The sequence below is a fragment of the Fringilla coelebs genome (genome assembly GCF_963513975.1).
Source record: "Fringilla coelebs genome assembly, chromosome: 7".
NCBI classification, from domain to species: Eukaryota; Metazoa; Chordata; class Aves; order Passeriformes; family Fringillidae; genus Fringilla; species Fringilla coelebs.
This window is the reverse complement of record NC_140035.1, coordinates 35246481-35264306: the sequence shown is the minus strand read 5'-3', so window position 1 is coordinate 35264306 and position 17826 is coordinate 35246481. Positions and strand designations below refer to the sequence as shown.

The following is a 17826-nucleotide window of genomic DNA, read 5'->3' as shown; positions in this document are numbered from 1 at the left end:
ACTGCTCCTTGTGTCACCTACAGTTGCACCCATGGATTTTCAATATGACATTTCTCCTGTAAGCAGTAGCACTGCCCAGCTGATAGATCATAACAGCACTGAGAATGCGTCCCTGGAACAGATGTTAGGCAAACATTGACCAGAGACAGTCCTTGCTGCAAAGTGACTGAGAATGGAGAGCTGACTTTGACCTTCTCACTGGCCCTGATGTGGGCATCGTTACTAGTGGCATAATTATGAGGAAAACACTCTAATTTACTTGCATTGCAGGTTTTCCCTTCTATTCATTAATTTTGCTCCAGTAGGTGGCACACCACAAAACCCATTCCTCCCTTTCTCACAAGCCTGCCATCTCATTCTCTGCCATGTTTACTTTGCCCCATTGCTACTGCAGACCCCTTAGGTAAACAAACCTCCTCTCTGGCAGGGATTTACAGCCCAACTGTTTGTAGGTGCCAGATGCACTGCACTACCCTCACTCATTCTGGGGGGGCTCACTTGGTCAGGGCCTGGTGTTAATAGGACCGAGGCTGTGGGTCCAGTCCCTGCAGGGGCTACACACTGAAGAGCTGGACTCAATGATCCTTGGGGACCCCTACCAACTCAGACTATTCCGTGATTCTGGGATCTGTGACCACACTAGAAAGGATGAACCCCCTGACCCTTGAATAGCAGCAGTGCTGGAGAAACCTACCCTGGGATCATCCCACTGTGCTGGGTGACCTAGACAAGATGGTCCTGCTCCAAAGGGTTCACACACTGTCTCAGTGGCAAAGATCAACTAGTTCTTGCCTGCAGACATTTTAACAATTTCCTCCCAGAGGCCTGGTATAAACAGTGTGTGTAAAATGTAACAGCCAGCAGTGTATTTGGCTTGATTTCTGTGATTAGACAGCACACCTCATCAGGAAACAGAAGTAAGAAAACAGACTTCTGGTGGCAACATATCAACGTACACAAACAGGTATTTGATTAGCCTTGACACACTCTGCCCACAGACTTGTTACTAAATGCATTAATTATCACCAATCCCGAGGCAGCTGCTACACTGAGAACATCACATAATGATTTTGTTGGTGAGCTGGCTATTACACTTCAGCACTCCTTCGCTCTATTCCACACCTTATCCAAATCAAGTGAGCTGGAGATGGGGGACAACAACTTTTCAATAGGAAGAAATAAACCAGGACTGTAACCAAGCTGAAAAATTATTTGGAGTTACACACCATTCAAAGAAAAAGAAAAGGATAAGTCATATGTTAAATGAACTCATTTGCATCTGGCCATGGGCCATTTTCAGAAGCTTTTAAGGCAGAATCACTTTAAATTCTCCTGCAAGCTTTTGGCTTTTTCATCCCTGCTACAGTTATTATTTTAGTCATTCATGGAAGAACCCCCTGCCTTGCTCATGGTTTTCTTCTTGTTGTTTCGTGCCACACTAAGGTCTTTTTTATGATGTATTTTGGATGCTGTATTTTACTGAACAGCATGGTGGACCATCAGGGCTTGACTGATTTCCTACATGTAAAAGGAGAAGACAATGAGTTCCAAGGTGAAGAGGTGCAAGAGCAGATTCCCCTTGTTCTGATTTCCTTTCACACTACATTTGCTGCTGCTCAGCCCAGTTGCATTAGCTTCTTTAATCAGAGAGCATGTAGAACGACTCTATAAAACTGGTCAGACTTGCTGCCTAGTCTATAGAATCAAGCTGGTACGGTTTCGTGTGTGCACGCTGGAGTAATTAAAGAATTTATACAAAGATTCAATTAGTTTGCATTCAAAGACTGGCTCTGTTCCAGGCTCTACTTAAAGGACTTTGCAAGTCCTTTAATTGCCTTCACAGTTACATCCTCCACTCTTTACCTTCCTGCCAACTTAATGAACATCTTTATATTCCAGAATACCCCCCATTAAAATGGACATGCTCAGCCCCATATACATCACAATCCCAATCTCAACTGACACTTGCAACAAACCAAATAATTGTTACATTAGGAATGAAAGTTTCCACAATTTCCTTCCACAAAGTTTTTAAAAATCTGTTTCCTTCTTACCTTTTCTTTAAAGATGCATTTTTTTCCTTCTGAATATTAATGATTAGCAATGGGATTAATCACCAGGTACACTTTAGGTAAATATTCCCTGAAAACTGCTGTTTTACACCTCTGAGAAGGATAAAAATCTGCATAATTATGTCTCTTGCCTATAAACACACCTCTGGATTTATAGCTAAAAGATCAATAATACATGAACCACATCAAGCTGCTTTATCTCATTTAGACTGCAGTGGACTCCTCCCAGGAGCATCCTCTTTACAGCTGAAGGCAGGTCAGCAGTTGTTCCATCACCTTTTGCACATATTTTTAAAAAGGCAAAACAGTGACTGAAACAGCACCTAATTTCACTATGACAAGTCCCCTGCTTTGCAATCCTTTGTTTTCGGGACAGATGCAGCTGGATGAGGTGTGTTTTAAGGGATTCCTGTGATGACTTTGACACTTTCATCAACCCCAGTGGCACCAGACCCATGGTAGGCCCCTTCCCAGCCAGAGAGAAGCTTGATAATAACTGCCCCTTTCCATTACTCCTGGGAATCTGGTTGAGCTCAGGCATGCCAAAGGGCTGATGAGTTTCTTACTGGTCCTGCCAGCCTTGTTCCCAGTCTCGGAACCCAGCAAAAGGAATTTTGTTCTGTGCGCACAAAGCTGGGGGAACTCCTAGTCAAGAAGTGCCAGTAGGCCAGGGGGCCATATGAGGAACAGCTGCCTCAAATGGAGAGGCTCCAATAACCTGCATTTCTAAGGCTGCCTGTGGGACAGGTCCTAAATCACTTAACTGTACCCCCATTTCATACACCTTCAAGTGAATGCTTTTAAGACAAGGAGTCATTACCTCCCACATTTACAGCATGAAGCACATTAGAAACCTGAAGAGAGTTATTACCTCAGGCCTTGTTGCAATGCAAAAACTAAATACTCTCCATAAAAATAATGAAACACAGAGGCAAGGCGTCCCTGTGCTGCCCCATCCCACTGTGGAGCAGCAGTGAGCAAGGGCAAAGGGATCCAAAGAGAATCCAGGCAGAGGTGGATGAATCTGCTGTAGTGGTTACAAGGAAAAAGACTTTAATGTCCAATTAATCCAAATGAATTATGCAAAATATGATAAAGATTGAGGAAAAAATGCAGATGCAGTCCATTATTAGACTAATGACTAATCAATCACCACCCATTTTTGAAATATCATGCTTAAATCACAGTTCAAATGAAAATAGCATCTTTTTAGAAAGCCATGGAATTACTTAGCCTGGCAAAGTACAGAGCTACACTGATTACACTTTCAAAGTGAGGTAGTGCATTTTTAACAATTATGTGCATCCAGTGTGGGGGAAAGCAGTGATCAAGGGTTATTAACAGGCAGTGCCAGTGTTTTCCCATCAGCTTTTTTCCTACCTTTGTCCTTTCATAGTTTTGAGTTCTGCATGGAGATCAAAGTTGCAGAGGACCAGTTATATTTCAAAGCAACTGAAAACCCCCAGCTCATGAAACTGGGGTGTGGCCCTCACTCCCAGTGACTTTTTTTACAGCTTTGAATAGCCAGGAACTGGTGAGACACCAGCTCTTGTGGGGGGGAGGAGAATCCAAGATATTGATGCAAAAACAAGAATCTCAAAGCTTTACTGTTGGTGCCTACAGAAGAATCCTCCAACTTTCTTAGCAGCTGTCAACGAACAACTCCTGATTTTGCACTGAGTAGAACTAGTAGAAGTTGACCCAAGAAAGTAGCCATTGTTGCTTTCAGAGCATATGTGATGCCTCAGGTTTTAGCTTTTATATTTTTCAGATTCTGTACTGCTTTAGTGTGTACCTCTGAGCTTCACAGTAAGCTCTCTTCATAGAGACAAAACAATTCCTTCTCTAGCTGGGGACCAAGGACAAATGATCCAAATTTCAGAGCATAAACAATGGTGAACTGAAGAGAGAAAAACAAGAAGAAGAAAATGAAGAAGAAAAACTTAATGGGCTAAAGCTGTAATTGGACAATTAAAACCAAGATGCAAACGGAGCAGGACTTATAAAAGTGAGAGACCCCCCGTGACCAGTTGTCCATTTTGTGACCATTTTGGTTCATCTTGGGTGCAGCCCTGGCTGGGCTCTTGTGCTGCCCAAGGTGGAGCCATTGAGGCCTTTTAATAAATCCCTGCTTTATTCTTTAACTCTGTCTAGCCTCTGTTCTAGGTCAGCCTCAAAAGGCATCATATGGAGACTCAGAACACCCCCTGTGTCCTCCAAAGGAGGAGCTCCACTAAAAGTAATCCATGGGAATGGCAGAACTTTGTTGCAACAGAGTTTCCAATTCTACTGACTTTCAAAAACAACCACGGATCGCGGGTCTCTAGTTTGTGTACATGCACTCTGCAGGCTTTTCCCTTGCTGTGTGAAACCTGAGGAATCTCTCTTCCCTGTGTCACATCAAGTAGCAGGAAGTGCCTGGTGGTGTGTTTGAGGAGCACAACACATGCTAGGATTGCAGAAGCCCTTTGCATAAATTTACATAAGAAACCACTGCACTCCCTGCAGAGTTTCTGCTCACAGTAGTTGACATTGCACTTGAAACAGTGCTGCAAAGGGAGCAATAGCTTTTGCAGAGAGGTTTAAAATAATCAGTTTTGTTTTTCCCTTTCTAACCATCACAGAAGAGTCTGAATTCTGGGAGCTGTGCCGTGAGAGGAGATGAATGATAATTGCCATTACTGGCTTTTCTCCGCGTTTTTGAGACATACCATGACTAAAGTAAAGTTAGGTGCCATCATTACCTGATTAGACACTCCTGAGAGCAACAAGCATAAAAATTCCTGAGCTGCACCATGTTTGTGCACAGGGATGTTTTTGGTATTCAGTTCCAAACGTGAAAAACTGGGTACTATTCACTGCAGTAATGTTAAAATACAGATAAAATACATACTTTCTTAAATTCATAAATTAGAGGCAAGAGGTCTACTGCTGAAATGCAAAATTCATTTTAAAGTTCATTTTAAAATGCAGAACATCTAAGTCACTGAAAGAAAATGAATGTCAGTAAAGCACATGTCCCTTTTTTAAAGAGAAACCACCAAAGGAACATATAAAAATAATGGAATCATTTAGATTGAAATAGACCTCTAAGATCATCGAGTCCAACATAATATTTGGCTCCTTATCTTGTCTTTGGGTGTTTAGTAAGGGGAACTAAATGCATAAAGAAAAAATACCAACAGTATTAGAAATGTATACACAGAAGCTTACCCGATTCTGAACTCCAGTAAGTCTATGCATCTCTCTCACAGTTTAAATGTATTTCAGGTGAAAGAATGATCGGTTCAACAAGTATCATCCCATTATTTTGAAAATTACTTCACAAAAACCCAGCTAAATATCTCTGGTGCGCTGACACTGCTGTGTCCCAGGTGTCCCCCAAACCCCCTCTATGACTCCCTGCCTCAGCTAGACAGGACATAGAGAAATAGAACAAAAGTTTTGCGGGTTGGATTAAAGACAGGGTGATATCACTCACCAAGAATTGTCATGGACAAACTGACTGGGGAAAAAAATAATTTATGTAGGAGACTGTAGGAATGGTTAACAGGCTCAAAACAACCAGATTGGAAGTGGGGTGGAAACAGGATGAGCTCTGTCTCTTTTTTCTCCTTCTTAAGATATATCGTAAACCTGACTGAAAAATTTCAGTCAGTGCCATCATACCTGCCTTGTTGTGTCTGGGTAAGTTAAAGTTCCTGAAGTGCCTTACTCAGTCTGGATGTTGTTTTACATTTTGCCAAGTACCTTATGCTACCTTAATGTTCTAAAGTTTGCGAGTCAAAGTTCGTTATTGAACCGCCTGAGAATTCTGCTGTTTCTCCCGTGCACTGCCCAGATTAAAACAAACCACCCTGTCCTGAGCCCACTGAACAGGACAGGGCCTTCCACCCTCACCGTCCCCATGGTCCTCAAAGCCCTCATGGTTCCTGCTGCTCTCACTGTCCCACAGCCTTCACTGCCCTCACAGACCCCACATCCCACACAGACCCAACATCCCTCACAGCCCTCATGGCCCTCACAGACCCCACATCACCCTCACAGCCCTCATGGCCCTCACAGACCCCACATTCCACACATCCCTCATGGCCCTCACAGACCCCACAGCCCCCACAGATCACACATTCCCCTCAGCTCACATCCCTTGCAGGCCCCACATCTACCACAGCCCTCATTGCCCTCACAGACCCCACATCCCACACAGCCCTCATGGCCCTCACAGACCCCACATCCCTCACAGACCCCACATCACCCTCACAGCCCTCATGGCCCTCACAGACCCCGCATCCCTCACAGACCCGACATCCCTCACAGCCCTCATGGCCCTCAGACCCCACATCCCACACAGCCCTCATGGCCCTCACAGACCCCACATCGCCCTCACAGCCCTCATGGCCCTCACAGACCCCACATCCTACACAGATCCCACATCCCTCACAGACCCCACATCGCCCTCACAGCCCTCATGGCCCTCACAGCCCTCATGGCCCTCACAGCCCTCATGGCCCTCAGACCCCACATCCCACACAGCCCTCATGGCCCTCACAGACCCCATATCCCTCACAGCCCTCATGGCCCTCACATCCCTCACAGCCCTCACAGACCCCACATCCCTCACAGCCCTCACAGACCCCATGGCCCTCACAGACCACACAGCCCCCATGGCCTTCACTAACCTGAGAGTTCTCACAGACCCCACAGACGTCTGTAGGAGACCAGTGAAATGTCTGACTTGCTCAAAACCACCAGGATGGTCACTGCTCCATCCCCCTGTCTCCTCGAGTCTTAGTCAGCCTCTGGGCCACTGAAATGGTGGTGGCCGACCTGTGGCCTGCCGCAAATGGCAGCGACTGAGCCCTGGCCTGCCCCAAAATGGTGCAGCTGAACCAGAGCCTGCTGAGGGCCCCGACATGGCCACGACTGAGCCATGGCCTGTCCCGAAATGGCACTGTCTGTCTGCATGGCAAACCTTGCCCTGCAAACCCAACACAGTGCCAAAACAATATGCATTCCTACCCCTGATGGACTTCAGCTGTGCGTTCTCAATTATTTTCAGATTAAATCAATCTGATATTCAAGTATCTTCTAACAGTGATATTTATTCAACCACAGATTAATTGCATTATCATAAGAGAGAAGCCTTTCCAAAGTTGGTCTTTCTTTCATGCTTGCATAAATTCATTTTAAATCTAGCTTGGTATTCTACAAAGCCACATCCTTTGCACCGCAGATCCAGCCCTGTTCTCGGCACCCTGCTTCCCTTTGGCCATGATTTGATAAGTGCTAAATGTATTCTTACCAAGTACAAACCAATGGTCTAAACTACTCCCATTTCTCTACCCCACCTTTAGTTTAGGCCCTTTTGAAGAAAGCTTTGCACAAACACTGTTGGAAGAGCTGTTCCGTGTCCAATGGTTCCCAATGCAAATCCAAGAGGTGGCTCTGGCCCCACAACTCAGTGGTTCCCACTCCAGGCAGTGACAGCAACAGCAGAGCAGGTAAAAGTTCCACAATTTGCCAAAAACGTGACTGTCACATGACAGAGTCACAGGGTAGAAGGTGGGGATGCTGTGCTGCTTTCTCACGTGCTTTAGAACACAGTCTCCCATGAAATGCCACAGAGAGGCAGGTTGGACCATACTGCATATGGGAAGTTGAATTTGGAAGAATCCAGGTGGATCTTCGCATTCTGGTTTTGTTTGTTTTGCAAAAAGATGAGTTTAAGAAACAGCTGGTAAAAAATGAATTATGCAGGGGTCTGGACCCATGGTGTACATCTGCCACAGGAAAGGCTGGCGTGCTGGGCCAGGAGATGCAATTTAGAAAAAATCCTTATTCCTTAGGATACACAAATTAATTCTTCTCCTCTAAGAAAGAAGGGCAAAGTTTTCCACAGTGCTTGTGGTTCTGCATGCTAAACAGTACTTGCTTCATGTACTGTATACACAGAGGGTCACATTCACTGCAGAACACAGAAATAAGCAAACAAAATCACATTAAAGGAGATAATCTCTGTTTCATTTAGTTAGCAGCAAACAGACATAACAGTATGTTTATATTTGTAAATATAAAGTCTGAAAACATAAGAGAAAATATTGTATAGTCAATTATCATCGGTTTGTGCTGAGGATCTTTCAAAGGCCAATCTGACCTAGAATATACAATTCTTTAAAGAATTTTTAAAAGTCTTTAAAGTTACTCAAACCCAAGTTATGTCAAAGCCATCTAAAAATGATGCCACATTTTTTCTTCTTGGGCTTTACAGAGCTCTGAATCCAAATGTCAGTGCATTACCCCAAATTTTTATCATGAAATGTTGAGACAAAACTTCATCATATGCAAATATTTACACAAGAGCAAAATCTGATTAAAAGCTTCAATTAGAAAAGTTCAATATTTAAGTATTTAATTTACTGCTGGTTCAAAACAAATGAATGAGACAGCATGATGGCAGACACCTGCCTGGCTTCCTATCCCACATTCCTCATCTACACCATCATCATGTGGATTTCTTCCCAATATCCAGTCTCACCCTACTCTCTGTGAGTTTGAAGCCATTCCCCCTTGTCCTGTCACTCCAAGCCCTTGTCTCCATCTTTCCTGTAGGCTCCCTTCAGGCACTGAATTTCTTGATGGGTACTGAATTAATTTCTTGATGGGTTTGAAGTACTCTCTTAGAGACAGCTATGAGGAAGACCAAAAGAGGGTCTTCTAAAATCTAAGCTTCCCCACGTTTGTTTGGGTGAATTTTAAAAGATAGTTTGGGCTTTACTGTGAGTTCCTGCATGGTGACAACAAAGAGCACCAGAAGGGATTGTAAAAACAGCACTAAAAAATCAACTCTGGGCTAAATCATAGAATCACAGAACATCCTGGCTTGGAAGGGACCCACAAGGCTCATCAAAGTCCAACCCCTGGCCTGCACATGACAGCCCCAAATCCCACCCTGTGCCTGAGAGTGTTGTCCAAACAAAAGAGAGATGCAAACCCTGAGGCTGGAGGAGAGAAGTCATATGGCAGAATGAGCTCATCTCAGATCTCATAATGCAAAGGCTTGAAACAAAAGAAGGCAGATTTTCTTGAGCTGTGATTATTTTTAGAGTTGGTAAACTTGATGGGATTGAGTTTAGAATCTTCAAACAGATTTATGTTTATTTATATATAATGTATTTATATATGTTAGAGAGAATAGAAAAAACAGGTAATGACATGTTTTCAAAGTCAACTTGTGCCTTGATGAAGCAAACTGCTAGACTAGGAGACTTTTTAATGAAATTTCTCCCCAGAAAAAAATTATAACTGGGATTTTGATCCAAAAATAACCCAGGAAGACAAAACAATCAGACAGTGGAGGAACTGCATTTTGTGTGATTTAGGAGTGCAGAGGCAAACTCCAGCAGCAGCCAGTGCATTTACTGACACTGAAGGTTTCTCAGTGCCCATCAGCTGCCGCACATGGCTTTTCTCTGCCCTTGGTTTATCGAGGTGTGTGACACCTATTACTGAGTTTTTCTTTGCAAATGATCTCTGATGAGAAACCTGAAATGGTGATGGGAAACTGAATGACACAAACAAGATGTGACATTTCAAAATCAGTCCCAGATTTGTGGGTTTTTTAATCCCACTGAAGGGCCTTGGCTGTGAGATTGTCTCTTTTCTCAAGGACACAGGGATACAGAAACTCAGGAGAGCCACTCCCTTCCAAATCGATGCATCCTGAATTTCCTTCGTCTTTAACAGTTAAATAAGTCCCTACAGTTTCTTCACAGTAAGATCTAGAGGAATATTTTTATTTCTAGGCTATCTGCTAGATATATTTATCCAGACTTCTACATTAGGAGTATCAGAGTTGGAGAGCAAAAATATTGAAACTGATCAAAAGAAAGATGGGCTTTCTATTCTATTCTATTCTATTCTATTCTATTCTATTCTATTCTATTCTATTCTATTCTATTCTATTCTATTCTATTCTATTCTATTCTATTCTATTCTATCCTATCCTATCCTATTCTATTCTATTCTATTCTATTCTATTCTATTCTATTCTATTCTATTCTATTCTATTCTATTCTATTCTAAAATTCTCAACCCCATTCTACTCAAATGGCCTCAGAACATGTTATCTGGTCTGCACCTAATGAGTAAAGCAGGCCCAGTGCTAACTGCAGGCTCTGTGGGTAACACAGAGAGGATGGCCAAGGGAAAGGAGCACTCCAGGAAACTTACTTCCAAAATTAGGGAATAACATGACTGTGTCAGATAATGGATGTAGATGTGAATTCCAGAACAATTTTCCGAGTGATTCCCTAATATCAGAATGAGCTGTTTGCCACCAAATGAAATGGGGGTGTTTTTGATACAGATTTTGTTCCTTGACATGACAGAGAGATGGAATAGATTTTTTTTTTCACTTCCAACAGTGTTTGATGGCCTGAAAATGGTTAACTAATGAGAATAAAAATCTGTACTTAAAATGTAATTCAGTTCTGTAATTATATTTCTTATGCATGGAGACAGAAATAAACTAGAGGAAGAACCTATTAGCCCTTTTGCATGTATAATTGAACATGTTTGATATTACTGGGTAACCTTTGTAAGCAACTGGCTTTGAGTTTATGCAAAGAGGTGAACACTTTGAATACATAAATAACAATAGGACCAGATAGGTTTTTGATTTTGTATTCTGTTCTTTTCTTGTTTGTGTCTGTTAGATGCAGTCAGACATCCCTGGCTTTATCTGGCTACCCAGAGAAACATCTGAGAGATCTGACTTTTGCATCATTTGGGTGCAGTAATGAATAAGAACTGACATCAAATATCAATATTATTGGCCCAGCTAAATGGTAGCTGACATCCAACCGGACTGCTGAGGAGGTAAACAAAATTGAAATTTTTTTTTTTGTTTAAAAACTGTCTGACATTATTTGCCCTTCAGTAAATCAATGGAGGAATGACCTAGATGCTGCTTGCATTTTGGCCTGGGGAGGTAAAATTGGGCAGTTGTTCTCAAGCATATTTTTTACAGCCTTTTAGGTTTTCTTAATATAACTAGCAATTCTAAAAATACTTTTTTTTTTTTTTTTTAAGGAAACTTGGTAACCACTGTACTGATTCCTAAACCTGCAGATATGACACAAACACAGCATGGCAGACACTTGGCATATTTTTATTTGGACACAAACACATATATACACACACATGAGGGAGCAAACCTTGTTCTACTTTAAATTCATGACTCAACCAAGCATCTATAGTCTTATATTTCATTAGCAGAGGTGATTTACCATTGCAAAGGAGGAACAGAGCTTACCTGAAATGCTGCTTGGGCCATACATACCCCAGTGCAAAATATCTGAAACATTTTTCTCTGCAAAGTTACTGTGTTATGGAAACATGGGATAAAAGGGATGGTAACAGTAACTTTTAGGAGGAAAGGTACATTTTTCTATGTCCTCAATTCAAAAGCAGCTATGTGAATTTTGCTCAAATTTTATCAAACATTCCACAGGCAGAGAACTACCTTGGAAAACTGCAGGATTTAAATGCTGCTGGAAGAGTTAAGTGCTGACTTAACCACAAGAGCAGAGGTTTCTCCAGGGCACGGTGACTCCTGTGTCCCAGCAAGGCAGGACCCAACAAATGGGCACATTCCAGGTGCCAAGCTGGCAGTTCTACTCCATAGAGGACAGGCTAATTAGGGAATCTCAACACTAATAAATAAGAGTTCTAGCTGCAAACCTTGCCCACTTAACAAAAAAACCGATTACCTACAGTTTCAGAAGCATGGTGTAGTAAATAACTCATTTAATCAGTTTCACAGAGCTTAATGAGGATTTATTTAATTTGTATAAATGCATTATTCCTTTTTATCTTCTTCTGCACACAATACTCTTCCCAAAAATACCCCTTAATATTTGGACATACTGCCTGGATGGTTTTCTCATCTAACTAAAAAAATTATTCCTTGTTCCTGTGTAATTAGAATTTAATTCTTTTTTTTAACTTCCTTTGGCATCAAGCAGCCTGAGACAGGATTACCACAAGTCCACTGGAGTGATGTAGGAGCCCACCCAAACTGACCTATGTCCAAGCAGAAAAAGGAGTGAATCCCTTGGGATCTCTCACCATTACAGCTCTGCACCCACAGAGTACGACCATGTAGGCAACCCTTCTGGCAAAGCATGGGATGTGCAGACCCAAGACATGAGGATATAAGAAAATATAACAAGAAAAAACAAAAACACCCCAAAACCCCCACCAAACCATCTAAGTAGGGTTTTTTCAGCAATCAGCCTTCAGTTTTATCATTTTAGACTGCCTGGGCCAGGTACAAGCATTAGGTTGGACACTCTGATAGTAATGTTGCACTTTGTCAAAACAGTCCATGATCAATGTCCAAAATCTTTTCCATGAAAGAATTGTTGAAAATAATGCTGTTTCTACAAAAACAATTTTTTCTCATAAAATATGCACTTTTAAACAAAAATATTGGCACTCAAAACACCTTAATCAGCTTGCTTAGGGTGGAGTATTTTAATTTTTTGATGAGCAAGCACTAGAGGGTAAGAAAATAGTTTTCAAATGCTATATTTGGCTGAAATACAGCACTTGCTTTGCTAGCCAGCTGTGAGACAACTGTTACTTGTACAACTCAGGGCCACTACTTAATTTTTCAGTAGCAGAATTAACTTTTACAATTGCAATCACAGCTTCTGAAGCTGTATTCCTCACTCACTTTGACCAGTGCTGCACCAAATGTTTCCATTTTTACTAATTCAATCACTGAGAATGTCAACCATTAATTTCAGTCTAGAGTTAATGCCAACTGTAATATTCCTTACCATAACTAAATGCTTTTCTGAAAGGTTATCAACACGTGGTCTTTCAGCTTCCTGTTAATCACTGTAGGTCTCATGAGGCCCTTTGTGAATTAATACCCACATTAAGGACAGTGCTGCGGTATCTCTACAGGATTTCCCTCATCATGCTTGCTCCTGTGTCCTGGGTTGTAAGATGTGTGTGCTCTATTTCCCATCTGTCAGAGGTGGGGCAGTTCTCTTCTGTTCTCTGGGCAGTTTTCTTTATCTCTTTCACAACCCATCCTCCCTCCAGGAGATCTCTGCTGTCCATGGCCAGTGAGTGTCCCTGCATGGCTGATCAAATTCCATCATCCCATGGGGAGATGCTCTGCCCAGGGGAGGAGCCAAGCATTCCTACCTGGATACAATCTGACCTTTGGAACACCACAGGCAGAGCCTTTGCCCACTGCATTCCCTCAGGAAGACCAGGCCCATCTCCCCCAGTCCTGGCCCTTCAGAGGAAAACTCCCCCCTTGTGCAGGATCCTGCTCCAGCAGAACCACAGCTGGCACTGCAGGAGGGCTGAGTCACCATGGGATGGGACTGTGCCACCACCCTGACACAAAGGGGGTCAGCTCCTGTTCTGACTCTGGCAGTGGTTTGTTTTGTGTTACTGCATTTTTATTTTTATTTTTCTGGAAAAGAACTGTTATTCCTATTCCCATATCTTTGTCTGAGAGCTCCTTAATTTCAAAATGATAACAATTTGGAGGGAGGGGGTTTACATTCTCTATTTCAGGGGAGGCTCCTGCCTTCCTTAGCAGACACCTGTCTTTTCAAACTGAGACATCCTGTTAAACACTCTCTGTTCCCCACCACAGCGTCTCAGGGCACTGAGAGGCAGGTTGTGCCTGGCAAATACAGATAGATGCACACAGCCAAGAAAGAATTAAGATGCCTTGGGAATTCCTATTTCCCTCCCTGACATCAGCTTATCCCATACCTTCTGCTGTGCCAGCCCCTGGGGTTTGCCCTACAAACACACAGGGCTGGCAGAGCAGTAGGCAAAGCAGCAGCTGATACTGAGTAAGAGGAGAATATTCAGGATCTCCAGCAGGAAAACTTAGTACCTTGCTCTGCCTGTAATGAAGGTGTCAGTGGGAGCACAGGAAGCAGGAACACCACAAAGTTATTTTTCATTAAAGATGGTCTCTGAGAGAAAAGGCTACTTATGGCAGCAGATACCAGCACGTGCCTCAGCGCTTCCACACCAGTTTTAAAGAGCAGTGTGGCCAGGAGAGCTGCAGGAATCATATATCACAAATGTTTGGGTCATTTCAGAGTATTTCATATGGCCTTTTAGAGCCATTCAGGAGAAATTCCTCCCCTTCCAAAGTTATCAGTCATTCAGACAGCAGTCTGTCACCAATCCCAGTCAAAAAGCTTCCTTTCAGACAGCATCTATAAATTAACCAGACAGGGAAAAAAACCCAACAACAAAAAAATTTTAAATAAAGTAATCAATGATCCCAAGAGAGGAGAATGGCTTAAACATCATGCACTGATCAAAGCAGGAAAGAGGGAGCAGCAAGGAGGGGGCAGCTCTATTGAAACAGGCACTGGGGCTCTGCTCTGGCTGCCAGGTGGGGCCACTCTGAGACACCACTGATTCTGAATCCAGCTCCAGAGGTCTCTGTGTCACCAAGGAGCAGGACATTACGGGCCAGAGCAAGGAACATGATGGTTAAAGGGAAGAAAAAAAGGAAATGGAAGAAAAAAAGGAAATTTGCATGCAGAATTTACCTTCCTGTTGAATGTAGCGTGATTACAGGAATGCATGTGACCCTGGAATGTGTAAACACGGAGACCCTAGGAAAGAAACAGACAGCATTTAAATAAGTTACAGCAATGTAAGTTATTCTACAGCCTTGGTGTAAAAGAAAGGCCTTGATTTTATGGCTGTGTGAAAATCAAGACACACCGTGTGATACAAAGCCAGCTCCTGGTTGCTGTAACAGGAACACATTTTGCACCATTACTAAAGATGTATCTCCTCACTTCACATGGGAGCCAGCAGCAAAGGTGGATTCAAATATCCCCAGGTAAAGCCATAGCCCTGGCTGGAGGGCTGCAAGTAGAAGGTGGAATTGCTCCTTCCAAAACACTCAGGCACTGAGTCAGTACATGCCTCTTGATATTCCACACACACCAACTAAGGCTTCCTAAAGGAATCACAGGCATGAAATCAAAATTAATTATCTTTTGTCATCTCCCACATTAGGCCATAGGTGACCTACATAGTTCAGTAACATATGTCAGATGTCATCACTGATATCTGGCCTGTTTTCCCAGTACAGGAGCCATCCAACCACAGTATCTCCTGCTAAAAACCCTGAAATCTTCAGGATGGCTAGACAGAGGTATTGGAAAGAGATGCCCTTCTCTGTTTTCATAGAAACCACTGGCTTCATGGGTTAAAAAATACTTCCTGTTAAAAGTGAAGCCCAGCTTGGAGCAGTGCAATCATATGCTGAAGAAAAAATTTTCCCTCTGAGAAAGCATTTTATTAACCTGCAATTGAAAGACAGTTTGTTGCATTTTTCTGGAGAGTTGAAAAAACCCAAACACAAGATCTGAAATTCTACTACTCATCCTGGTCTTGAATAAATCTCACAGGAGCAGGGGTAACATAGGTTAATTATACGTCTGTCATGCTTTTGGAGTTTATATCATCAGCTTAATCCCATTTTATTTTCCTGATTTAAAAAAAATCATTCCTACTCTGACATAAGAAATTTGAATTCTCTTTTTCACTGACAAAACCACCTACATTTTATCATCAGCATGTCTAGCAGCATATTCTCACTGTTTGCAACAAGCCCTTTCAGAAAGCAGTTAATGAGCTTTGACCACAAAGTAATCCTGGAGGGACACTCCCCAGTAATGCTCTGTGGTTCATATTATATCTCTGAACCACTTAGGAGAACTCAGCCCAACAAAGCAGCAGTTGAAGGGGATTACATTGTTGTTGTAAATATCTCAGGGGTTAAGAGCAAAGAGGGGAAGGAGCTATTGAGGCTGAAGAGCAGTGTTGACGCAGGAACATATGGGGATTCATTATCTGCAGATAAATTCCAGTGGAAAATTAGAAGACAGTTCTTGAACAGGGAGATACAAAAACTTACTCCACTCCAAGTATTGGGGATTAAAAAAAAATCTCATTACTATAAGAAGCTGCTTGAAAGCCTGGAAATAAATGACCTTCTCCTGTATGTGATCTTTTGCCTGGACTTGGAGACCAAGGAGGCTCTTTCCAGTCTTGCTCAGATGGCATTAGAATACAAATTTCTGATAAAGCCCAGCATTTAATGCTGCACAGAGTTCCTTTTGTTTAAAAAAATGTAACCCAAAGGAAGGAGCAGGCTACTTTGGCAAGTGCCATTTTGTATCTCATTGTATTTTTCATTGACCTCTCTGTGTTGAAGTAGTTTCCGTCCAAGGCCACATGGCTATTGTGATCATACTAGGAAATTGGTATTATTCCCATAAAAGGATTGCAGGGCAACAGGAGAAAAAGGCTCTGAACTATTAAAAGCTCTGTATTTAAAGAGCACACCATCCACCTTAAGCATAAAAAGGTTACCAGAGCACAGTTCTTGAGTCCTCCATAGTTTTCAACTGAGTTACAAGGGGAAAGAGTACTAAAAAACCCACTCCAAACCCCCTGCCTATTTTTAAGTTAGATATTAGATATAGGCTGGATATCAGGAAAAAGTTCTCCCCCCTGAGGGTGTGGGGCACTGAACAGACTCCCCAGGGAATGGGTACAGCCCCATGGTTGCCAGAGCCCAAGGCATAGGGTGGGATTCTTGGGGTGTCTGTGCAGGACCAGGAGCTGGACTGATGATCCCAGTGGATCCCTTCCAGCCCAGCAGATTCTGTGATTCTGTGATTTCTAAGTAATAAAACATGAACCAATAAATGCTGATACAAGGAAAATTTTAATAATTACAAATTCACTGCTGGAATAGAAATGTGATTACACAAAATTCCCTAAGACTGACAGGCAACTTAATTTGATAAAGATAACAGGATAGGAGACAAAGATAACCAAACACACATAAGCAGTCTAGTGAGAAGAAATGTCAAGGACATGAGATGTACCTTGTGGCCCAGCAGCAATATCGATTGCGCCCAGCCCATGGTAACAAACCAAGTGCTGGGGCATGTTTTGCATGTCAAAAGTAGCCCTTGTAAAATAACTGCTGCTGCTCAGCAGGGTGTAGTATTTACCCTCAGACACTCTCAAATACCAATACACACAGAGCAACCTTTCCACAAACACAGAAAAAGCATGCTGCCACAAACCAGTGAGAAAAAAGAAAACCACACGGATGCTGCACAAAATGGATGATAACTTTCGGCTTTCCCTCCTTAAGTCAATTCAGTATCAGCCCTCTGAAAAGGATTTTAATAAAAGTAATAATAATGATAATAAAAGTGAGACAAAGGCAATAGTTCTGCAAAGTGTTTCTCAATACTATCAGAACTTAATTTCCAAAGTGCTACTTTATTTTTATTCAGTGCACAGCTCAGGTTTTCTTTACCAACACTGGGAAATCTGAGTTTTGCAAAATAAAAACAAATCTGGAAAGCTACTACTTGGCTGTAATACCAAATAGTAATAGATATTCTGTGGACCAGAATTCAAGTTAGCACTGAGCTTTCAACACCAAGAGCTCAGCAGTAAGTTAATGAAATCCCTTTTGCACATGCATTCTGCTTTTCAGGCTTTAATTATAAAATAAGCCACTATAGCACCACCAGAGTGGAACTGAACAGGGTTCAGTTGCAACCTGGGTGCATCTGCCATTTCAATGAGTTTCTTTAAGGTTCAAGTTGAGCAAGAACAAACATTTGGGCCTTGTGTCACAAGAAAAAGAGCAGGGAAA

The 17826-nt window shown here is 42.4% G+C and overlaps 1 protein-coding gene across 1 annotated transcript in view; it reads right to left on the bottom strand.

Annotated features, from left to right (window-relative positions):
- SPAG16 (sperm associated antigen 16) overlaps window positions 1–17826 on the bottom strand; it is a gene marked incomplete at its 5' end in the record, with an annotated part of 363040 nt that overhangs the window by 105881 nt on the left and 239333 nt on the right. Inside the window, one exon of the mRNA XM_084209553.1 lies at window positions 14678–14743. Coding sequence (XP_084065679.1) covers window positions 14678–14743 — 66 coding nt within the window. The remainder of the gene's footprint in view (window positions 1–14677; window positions 14744–17826) is intronic.